Source organism: Astatotilapia calliptera, chromosome 9, assembly GCF_964374335.1.
Source record: "Astatotilapia calliptera chromosome 9, fAstCal68.1, whole genome shotgun sequence".
NCBI classification, from domain to species: Eukaryota; Metazoa; Chordata; class Actinopteri; order Cichliformes; family Cichlidae; genus Astatotilapia; species Astatotilapia calliptera.
In genome coordinates, this window is record NC_137430.1 from 13,114,781 (window position 1) to 13,125,639 (window position 10,859).

General features: G+C 39.6%; 1 protein-coding gene across 2 annotated transcripts; it reads right to left on the reverse strand.

Moving 5' to 3' along the window:
• Positions 1–7,946: 7,946 nt before the first annotated feature.
• LOC145430918 (homeobox protein NANOG-like) lies at positions 7,947–9,506 on the reverse strand. Of its 2 annotated transcripts, XM_080305955.1 has the most exons (4): positions 9,356–9,506; positions 8,913–9,133; positions 8,739–8,822; positions 7,947–8,599 (listed from the first exon to the last, which is right to left on the reverse strand). In XM_080305955.1, the coding sequence occupies exons 1-4, from the start codon at positions 9,381–9,383 to the stop codon at positions 8,243–8,245; spliced, it is 690 nt and encodes a 229-aa protein (XP_080162081.1). In that variant the 5' UTR covers positions 9,384–9,506; the 3' UTR covers positions 7,947–8,242. The 2 variants fall into 2 exon arrangements, with proteins under 2 accessions (XP_080162081.1, XP_080162080.1); XM_080305954.1 differs by lacking the exon at positions 9,356–9,506 and having other exon boundaries at positions 8,108–8,599; positions 8,913–9,340.
• Positions 9,507–10,859: the final 1,353 nt, after the last annotated feature.

Here is a 10,859-nt window from a genome sequence, read left to right on the forward strand (position 1 = left end):
GGCAGACACACCATTTGATGTGGGGGAAAAACATTTGTCTGGTTCCAGTGTTTCACGACATCGAGGTTGACAGTTATTTTGAGTCCTTTGAGCATATAGCTGCAGCCTTGCACTGGCCACGGGATTCTTGGGCTATTTTGCTACGATGTAAGCTGGTAGGTAAGGCTCAGGAAGTTTGTTCCTCATTGTCAGCTCAGGACAGTCTGAATTATGACAAGCTGAAAAGTGCCATCCTGCTATCTTATGAGCTAGTCTCAGAAGCTTATAGCCAGCGTTTCCGGGGATTAAAAAGGGGACAGGATCAATCCTACCGAGATTTTGCAAGGAAGAAAAGTGTGCTTTTTGATCGGTGGTGTGTGTCCAGCAAAGCTACTGACCTGGCGTTGATGCGTGAATTAATGTTGGTGGAGGAATTTAAGAACCGTATCTCTAAGCAGATTGCAGTATACCTCAGTGAACAGGTTTCCTCATTACAGCAGGCTGCAGCACTGGCTGATGAGTTTGCCCTCACCCATAAAACTAGTGTTATTGAGCACGACCGACGCGATGCCTCAGTGAAGGTTAGCAATGTGCCAGCTGTGCAGTACCCAAGGAGCGAGGTACCTGTGTCCCGTCCCAAGGCAAAACCAAAGTGTTTTTCTGTTTCAAGTAGCAAATTGTAAGACGTACAAACAGAAACAGTCAGTCTAAAGGGCTAGGAGTGTACGAGCTAGCAAAGCTGATACAGGTGTGGTTTCAAGAGCCAAAACACAGCTCTGTTTCTTCTGCCACAAACCTGGCCACCTGGTTGCTAACTGTTTGAATGCCCACTCAAAGCAAAAAGGCTCTGCTTTGAAAGGAGTCAATCGTGGTTCACAAACGGACAAAGTTGCCAGTCCGAGACGACAATTGGAGCATAATTGCTCGGTGGTGTCATTTGGTCCCTGTCAGAAATCGACTAATTGTGATCCGCCACCTGTTGACAGTCTTTCAGGTCCAGATGACCTACAGTGTGACAGATTGGGTGTGATACAACCATTCCAACCTGCACCTCTGGCTAACCAGCATGCCTGTCGCCATGACCTAGCAAAGAAGCGCCTGAAAAGTGTTTCAGTAAGGCCTTCTAGCTATCCGCTGGGTTCTCCATATGTGATGGCTCAAAAAACATCTGGCTGTCACTTGGGACACTATGTTGAGGAGTTCTGGACTGTTCTGGACTAATTTGTTACTGGTCCCCTCACTCGCATGCCTAGACCCCTTTGGGGGGGACGTAACACTCCCTCACCCCAACTCTCTGCTCTGATCTAAATCCAGTGGTCATAGAGCACTTTTGGTGAGGTGAGGACATGCTTCTCCTTATGAGGTGCTAACAAACAGCATCAGCTGTGGAAGCAGTGTCTGGTGGGAAAGCCCACACCAGAAATATATATGCTGGGTGGAATAGTCAAATGCCCGGCTAAGTCAGGACAGACAAAGCAGAGCCACAGGGGAAAATTTTTAACCATATCCATTTATTAATCCTGAGAAAACAGATCTAAAGAAAACTAGGTGCTAACTTTAACCAACATTGCAAGTTGGGTTAAGCACAAACAGGCCCACCAGTCAGGCTGAGGTGCTGATTAACAATACATATCAGAGCAACAATCAGGATATCAAAATCTTGTTTCTGCTCTGAGACTGAGATGGAAACAGCCTCAGAGGTATCAGTAGTTTTGTTGGTCATCTCCATTTGTAGAGCACTCTCTGCCCATATAGCGAGTTCTTCCAAGGGAAGACTCCCTTCAACCCCGCTGTCATAACTCCACGAGTCTGTGAGGGTAAAGACACAAGAGAAGTAATCACAAGTCTATATGGTCCACATGGGTCAGTTGCTGATATGTTTTGGCACAACTGACTTTGTAACAGAAAAATTAACGAAGGTTATATAGATGAGTCTTAAACACAACAGTTTGACACAACCTTGGGGGGGGGGAAAAGTGGTCGGATATTTGTAGATTCTTTAAAACCAAAAAGGATTTAAAGTGGACTCTCTGTTCAACTGTGGAGGGAGAAATGGTTATTTCTGCAATCAGGACTTACAACACAGAGTGAAAGAACATTTTTGCAAGTTGTCTTAGAGGTTAGTCAACTCTGTTCATATTAGCTCACCAGGCAACAATGCTGAGTACATACCTGGAGAAAAGTGCATCCCATAATCTTCCATCTTTGAAATCCCAGTGATTAAAACAGGAAAGCTGGAGAAAGTATCTCTGCTGAAAGAGCTCCAAACCAAGCAGGATAGGAACTTAAGACTGACGGACTTAAGAGCAATTGTCCTGGGCTTTTAAGGAGGTTTGTGGGTGTGGGCAGGAATGTGGAGGTTTGCGCTTCTTCTTTTGTTGGTTACTTTGCAAGCAGTCAGGCAGTTTCTACCAACTGGCATCATTTACATTTCTTTAAAATGCTGTTTCTCAGGGGTCCGTTCTTCGTACCTCGCTAAGTAAGTTAGCTGGATTTGATTGTTGACGATTTCGCGTGATCTTGGATCGTTCAGTTCCCCGAAGCTCATCTGGGATTTGCTGTCATAGCAACAGATCCGTAAGCGTAAACCTGCTCGGGAGCAGGCTTACTTTACGTAAACAGGATTAGATCGCGGCCACTCAGGTATGTCCGCTTCATTTATATGAAAGCAAAAGCGATATTTTACCACTGTTTTACCATAAATAAATATTATCAATGTAACTAAAGTTAATGCAGTACTTGATCCTTTTATTGATTTCATACAGATACATACAGGTCATTTCCTAAAAAAAAGGGAAATGTACTATTAATCATTCTATTTCATGTATTTGATTGTTTCAGATGTAATTCATATTTTAGAGTAGTAATAGTAAATTACTTCGTGTAATCAAGATGAGAGACCACGGCTATAAAAGCGAAGGTGGATTTGGGAAGTCTGTCGCAGCCATGTCCTGTCCGTATACGCGAACCACCCATTGTGGAAGGTGCAAGATTGATAAGGAGAGTCCTCAGAATTCAGCGTATATTGCGGGATAGTCAGGATCCTTTAGCTCAGTGCGACAGTGTGCTCATAGAGAGATATCGATTTTCCCGTGAGGGTATTATTTACTTAACCAACTTGTTGACGAAGGGGTGCAGGCCCACCACCTGTCTTTTTTTGCTCTGCCCTTTTCTTGGTTGCTGTTATAAACAAACAAACAGATTATTTCAGGGTCTCTTTCCAAGAGACTAAAAGCAATATAAGTGATAAATATTATCATTCTGTAGAATATTCTTATATTTCACTTTTACTTGTTCCCATGTTCTAGTGGGTCCTGTCGTGGCTCTAATGTGAAAGAGGATATGATGTAATATACTATACTATAATATAATATAGTGTAATATAATAAATTTACCCTACCGCCTACTGGTGTTGGCCAGAGGGGCCGATGGCGCGATATGGCAGCCTGGCTTCTGTCAGTCTGCCCCAGGGCAGCTGTGGCTACAACTGTAGCTGCCTCCACCAGTGTATGAATGTGAGAGTGACTGAATAGTGGTATTGTAAAGTGCTTTGGGTGCCTTGAAAAGCGCTATATAAATCCAATCCATTATTATTATTATTAAGATAAGATAGAACTTTATTAATCCCTCGGGTGGGTTCTTCTGGGAAATTCGATTTCCAAAAAAAGCACAGCAACGACCAAAGTTACAGAATTTATATATATATATATATATATATATAGATATAGAGATAGAGATAGAGATAGAGATAGATAGATAGATAGATAGATAGATAGATATAGATAGAAACAAATATACAAAGGGGATAAATAGGAATAAAAAATACAAGTGAATTGCACATTTCAAGTATTGAGTCTATTGCACCGTTGACTATTTACAAAAAGTATTGCACAAGGTATTGTACAGTGAGGTGAAGAGGCACTACAGCTTAGTTGTTCCCCCCCTCCTTTGTCCTCCTGTTTCCCCTCCCTCTCCCCTCCAGAGAGGAGTTAAACAGTTTGATGGCGTGTGGGACAAAGGAGTTTTTAAGTCTGTTAGTTCTTGTCTTTGGGAGAAGCAACCTGTCACTGAACAGACTCTTCTGGTTGTTTATGGCCGTGTGCAGAGGATGCCCAGCATTGTTCATAATGTCCATCAGTTTCTTTAGTGTCCTTTTCTCTGCCACTGTCACATTATTACATTACTTACGAGTTTAATTTGTCAGCAACTTTCTGCCAGCCCTCTCTCCTTGCTTTTGCAGCCTTTGCAGTGTTCCCTTGCATTTTAATTAAACTCTGAAACTCCTGAAATCCCTCAATCAGGAGTTCTTGCTCTGCTGCCGAAAAATACCGAACGCGCTCCTTCGACATTTTCGCCGACCAATCAAAGGGTTGCCAATCAATGTTTCTACTATCGATGCGTAGCCCCTGTTAAGCCACCCAGTGATCTCACATTACTTCATCCAGCTGTACTAATCGTCAACAACAGGTGTGTTCGGAGAACCGGATTTTAGCGAGCTCAAAGTTAGCGCGATGATTTGATCTTGGATGTAGTAAGCGAGGTACGAAGAACGGACCCCAGGTCTGGAAAAAAGAAAGTACAGTTAGAAAGCAGCCATACAAATGAGCTTTACCAAATCCTTTCAGCTCACACTTTATAAAATATGAAACACTTAATCCGCTTAAATCAATTAAATAAACACATCTTTACTCATGTGTTTGAAATACATGATGGACTATATGATGTGAAAAATTCTCATTTTGTAAAGAAAGCCAAACCTGTTGAGTTGCTGACTGTGAGCTGCAGCTGGTGTATATCATGATCTTTATGGATATTTCTCACTGGTGAGTTGAGTAAAGTTTAGTTTGTTCTGCTTTCATGTCAACTAGATCTGTGTTAGATGATTTTGATTTAAATTCCTGCTCTGGTTGTTTCAGACAAGCAGCCAGTTTGATCTTTGCACCGATGATTAATTTACTTTCTATTATCAGAAGATTTGTGCACATAGTTTATAATTTCAAATGTTTCAGAGCAAATACAGCTGCTCTTTAAATATATTTTTGCATATGTTCTTCATTATTTCAGTGAGTATTGAAACCTGATGTTTAAAATGTTTTAAAATAAGCCAAATTATACCAATATTACATACAAATAATGAATTAAACCTCTAATTTAGATATTTTTGATCATGTGGAGGTCATTTGGAGTTTATAAGATAGCAAATGGTAGCTTTCACCTTCTTCTACATTGTAAAAGTCTCTGACACTAAAACACCCACATAAGTCAATGTCAACAATACCAAGGCTAATGATCCACATCAACGCTTGTCATAAACCCACAGACACATGCATCTGGCCTCCTCTGGCTCATTCAGAATTAGAGACGCACCCAGTTCAGCCAGTGACCGCTAAACATACGCTAATGTGTCGTTTAGAGTTCCTGTATCACACCCTGCTACCTCCGATTAATTATCAAGTCAATGCAGACAGTTGGCACCAGGGCCATGAGAGATAAGTGAGGGTAAAGGTGTTTGTGTTGACATGTCTTAATTTGAAGTAACTGCAAAGACACGGAAGTCATATTGTTTGCAGATGATACAAAGTTCTATAATGAACTAACACTGGATCTGAGCAAAACAAAACTCTGCTATTTGGGAGATGTACAAATTCTATCATTGATAAACTGATGATAAATAACAGACTTAGGATCATAAATAAAACCACTTCAACAGAACCACCAAACCCACTTTTTATTAAATACTCTTGAATTTCTTTTTTTTACTTTAACTGAGATTCACTGAGTCTTGTCAAAACAGCCTATGTTTTATATTTAAATGGCAAGAAAATAAAATCTACAAGAAATAAACCTGTAAAACAGGATAAAACATGTATGTAGCTTCCATGTTGAAAACTGCAGATGACATGGAAGTCTTTTAAATCTTTGTGAAAACCACCAGCATGTGGTTTGGCAAGACCAAGGTGGAAGAAATCCTCATCTGAAGCTTTGCTGAACATAAAGATTTCTCTCAGGTCGTCATGATTTGGTCTTTATCCTAATCAAGTCCTAAATGTTGTGGGCCAAAGATTTGTTTGTTGCTTTATAAATCATGTGTAGAGTTCTGAGGTCAACCAAGTCTTTAAATTTAAGAGTATTTAATAAAAAGTGGATTTGGTGGTTCTGTTGATGTGGTTTTATCTATGATCCCTATTACACTTTGTGTGTGTTTTACAGGTTATCGATATATTCATAATGACCATGATGGTTTGTGATTTATTATCACCGGAAGAAGTTTGTTCTTTCAGATAATTTATTTTAATTCTATGTTATTTATCATCAGACTCCTGAATAGTATGAGTTTTGTTTGCTCAGATTCAGTGTTAATTGATTATAGAAAAACCAAGTCTTCAATTTCTTTGTTTTTTGGTAGTTCATTTAGAAGTTGTTCCAAGTTACTTCCACAATAACTTTGTGTCATCTGCAAACAATATGACTTCTGTGTCTTTGAAATTACTTAGCTGAATGTACAATATCAATCCACATTCACTCAGTTAATGATGTATTCATTAATCTGTATGCCTCTTGTATTTCATTGCTCAAATTCAGGACATTGAAAAACACCTTATGTCATAATGCTTTTCAGAAACTCTCAAAGACAACATTACATGGATTATTAGACTCAGTGCTGCTCATTTATTGACTTGATTTTTCATTCCTGCAGCTTCGCTGTTCTGACAGCTCCACTCAGGCTCTGCTGGACACCACCGTGCTCCTGCTGCAAGGCGCCTGGTTTCTGGTACGCTTCCCAGTCATGATCATGGTGGCACTGTGAGCAAGAACCTGGCAACCTCCAGCCACCGTGCCCCATCGTAACATTCCTTGACAGATCCCAACACAGCCCTGGTACAAACATACATGGCCATCAGGAGCATCCTACACTTTAAATGAGCTGACTTCAGGTGGTTCAGTAAGGGGAAGATTTAATAACATTGCACGTTTCATTTCAAGACTCTGTAGTCACAGAGCAGAGAGTAGAAAAGGTGACAATAAAATGTTTTTGGAGCTTTACCAAGTAATCAGCATCAGACTTGTTAACAATTAAAATAAAACCCAACGTTTAGAGTCTTAGGAAGATAATCACAGAGGCAAAAACTTTCCACTGTATCGTCTCAGGTTTCTTAAAATGAAGTCTGAGGTAGGGTTGTTATTTGAGGTATTCCTGGAAAAATCTTTTTGTCCATTTGAAAGCTCCAGATTCTTTAGATTATCTGTCTCATACTTTGATTGTGAATATAGAGGATTGTAGCTCAAGTTAACATGGAAAGATAGAGGTTTAAAGTCTCTAAAACATTTGGACCCATATGGAAAAGATATATATAAATCTTATAAAGTTTGGATCTGTCTTGTGTGAAACTTGTATGAAAAGCATATAAGAGTGGAAACAGATATAAGATCCCTTGAAAAATTAGATAATGAAACTTGTATGTTTTGGATACTTACTAAAACAATATATGAAAGTAATGAGAAAGTGGCCACTTTCATGAGTAAATCACATATAAGTTTTTACTATTTCTTTTCCATATGGGGATGTTCAGTCTCTGACAGAAGGTTTGAAGACATGTAGAAAGTTCAGTTTGAATGGGTGAAACTAATATTTTATTTACAGTTTCTCACACACAAGGAAGAGAATTTTCTTCATGTACAATATTTTTACAACAAATACAACAAAATGAAACAAAACACATTTTGATGAATTCATCTCTTAATCTTATATGCAGAATTTCTGATGGTGTTTTCTCTGATATCCCAGTATGTATTTTGGCTATTTTGACTATTTACAGTAGCCGGAGCCTACTGAATTCTAATATTTCTAAAATCCATTGGATATTGAATACCCCCCTCCCCCTTTACTGAAAGCGATCAAATCTGAGACTGTTGAGCTACATGAAGACAATAAAAATAATAAAACAAAAAGTCCTGGGTTGTTTATATTCCATTCAGTGCTGAACTGGTGTTCAAATCAAATTTTATTAGTCAAATACACAGTCATACAAAGTACAACATGCAATGAAATTCCTGTGTCCTGGGGCTGCGGATGTAGCCGCACCAGGAAGAAACCAAAAAGAGAGTGAAAATTCGTACATCAGGGACAAGAGGAAAAAAAGGAACTCTAAAACAGTAACAGTAAAAAAAAGGTCTTGATGGGCTTTCCAGGGACATCGGTATGCAGGGGAGAGACGATGTTTGGGTTTGGTGCCTCCAATTTCACAGACAGTCTAAATGTCTGTCACTCGTCACCAGGTCTGTCAATTTCTTGTTGAAGAGCCGTGAGCTTCTCCAAGATCTTATCCATGTTGTGTTCAATGAGAACAGTCTGAGTACTCACAGCTCTTCCCATTGCTTCGATCATATTGGACATTTTTGCTGGGTTTTGAACAGCTGTGTCGTATTCGTGATGCCCGTTGCCTGGTGGCATTGACCAGCCAAACATCTGAGGGGAGTCGGGGAGGGTCCATTGAGGTCCAGCCGCAGAATTGCCCACAGCATGAGAATAGTGGGCCTGATTATTTGCACCCATTCTCATTGAATTTACCTGGTGCTGGGTGTACCGCTCCCTGAACGGGGGCTGTCTCTCTCCCTGAAACTGAAGGGGACAAGGGGACTGTCAGTAAAACGAGAATAGTTGTTTTAAATTATTGGCATTACACTTTTTTAAATACAGTCAATTCCCCAGATAATGACAGAATCAGAAACAATTCTGTTTAATAATAGGAGATACTTACATGAAGTGGGACATCCTGATTCACATACTGAGAATGTGAACTCCTCCTAAACTTACTCCGTTTGTTTTGAAACCAAGTTTTTACCTAAAGACGGAAGAAAACAGAAAACATTTAGTCAGTACAATGGACCCAAAATTCAATTTCTTATGTTGTAGTAAGTTGAAAAACACTCACCTGTTTGTAGGTCAGTCCTGTCATCTCTGCCAGCTGTTTCATCTCCCTTGGCTCATAGTAATGTTTCGCATTAAAGTGATGGACAAGAATATTCAACTGTCTCTCTGTGAACACCACCCGGGCCTTTCCTTTAGGTTTCTCTGGAGCAGTGCTGGGATGGTGCAGAGTGGCAGTGATGTTGCCATCCTGGCTTCTTGGGACAGCAAAATCTTGTTTCTCTTCTGAGACAGCAGGAAAAAAAGTTTTTAAAAAGTAAATTGCTGAGTCTGAAACACAACAGTTTCCCAGAAAAAAAGTGGGATATTTATACATTATTCAGAACCAAGAGTGACTTCTGCCATCAGGACTTACAACACAGAGTGAAAGAGTATTTTTGCAAGTTGTCTTAGAGATTAGCCAACTCTGTTCATGTAGCTCACCAGGCAACAATGCTGAGTACATACCTGGAGAAAAGTGCATCCCATGTTCCATCTTTGAAGTCCCAGTGATTAAAACAGGAAAGCTGGAAAAAGTATCTCTGATGAAAGGGCTCCAAACCAAGCAGGATAGTGCTGTGTATCCTAAGGCTGATTTAAGAGCAATTCTGGGCTTTTAAGGAGGTTTGTGGGTGTGGGCAGGATTGTGAGGGGTTGAGCTTCGTCCTTTGTGAGTCGCTTTACCCTACCAAGTTTCAACCAACTGGCATCATTTACATTTCTTTAAAATGCTGTTTCTGAGGTCTGAAAACAAAAGGTACAGTTAGAAAGCAGCCGTACAAATGAGCTTTACCAAATCCTTCCACCTCACACTTTATAAAATCTCAAAAATGTAATGCCTAAAATTACTGTTTTACTTTCAATTTAACCTCTTACCCATTACTTTAGTGTCCGTTTTAACTGCTCTTAAATTAGCAAAAAAAAAAAAAAAAATCAACACCAAATTCAGTTCGGTGGGTCGTTCAATGGGTCGTTCAATGGGTCGTTCAGTGCGTTGTTCAGTAGGTTGTTCAGTGGGTTGTTCAGTGGGTCTTTCATTTGGTCGTTCTTTGGGTTGTTCAGTCAGTGGGTGAGTGAAAGCAAGATTAAGTGGAAAGTGTCTATGTGAGTGGAAAAAACTTTCCACTCACATAGATCATTTCTGCAAATGCATCCTCACACTAATTTGATCTCCAGGTGTTCAGTTGCACCTTTGTGTAAACACCCAAAGCAGCTTTTTAAGGTCAAAACAAGTTTTTCAAACTCTGACAAACCATTAAAAAAGTCTGACACTGAATATCACAATGACCACTGACCACTCGTTTTGTCTTCATTAACTTTATTAAATGAAACAGTTTAAAAGTGGCAACTGAAATTACACCAATTGAACTCAGCATCTTTGAAAATGTTTTAAAATAAGCAAAATTATACCAATATTACATACAACTAATGACTTACATAATTAAGATATTTTTGACCATGTGGAGAACATTACTGAGTTTATAAGGTAGCACATGGTAGCTTTCACCTTTGAAATGCACCTCTACATTGTAAAAGTCTCTGACACTAAAACACCCACATAAGTCGATGTAAACAATAGCAAGGCTAACGATCCACAACAACGCTCGTCATAAACCCACGGACACATGGATATGGCCTCCTCTGGCTCATTCAGAATTAGAGACGTACCCAGTTCAGCCAGTGACCACTAAACATACGCTAATGTGTCTTTTAGAGTTCCTGTATCACACCCTGCTACCTCTGATTAATTATCAGGTCAATGCAGACAGATGGCACCAGGGCCATGAGAGATAAATAAAGGTTTCTGTGTTAACATGTCTTGATTTGAAGTAATTTCAAAGACACAGAAGTCATATTATGTGCAGATGACACAAAGTTATTGTGGAAGTAACTTGGAACAACTTCTGAATGAACTAGAAAATCAATTTAACTGAGTTCTCGGTTATTTCTATAATCAGTTAACACTGAGTCT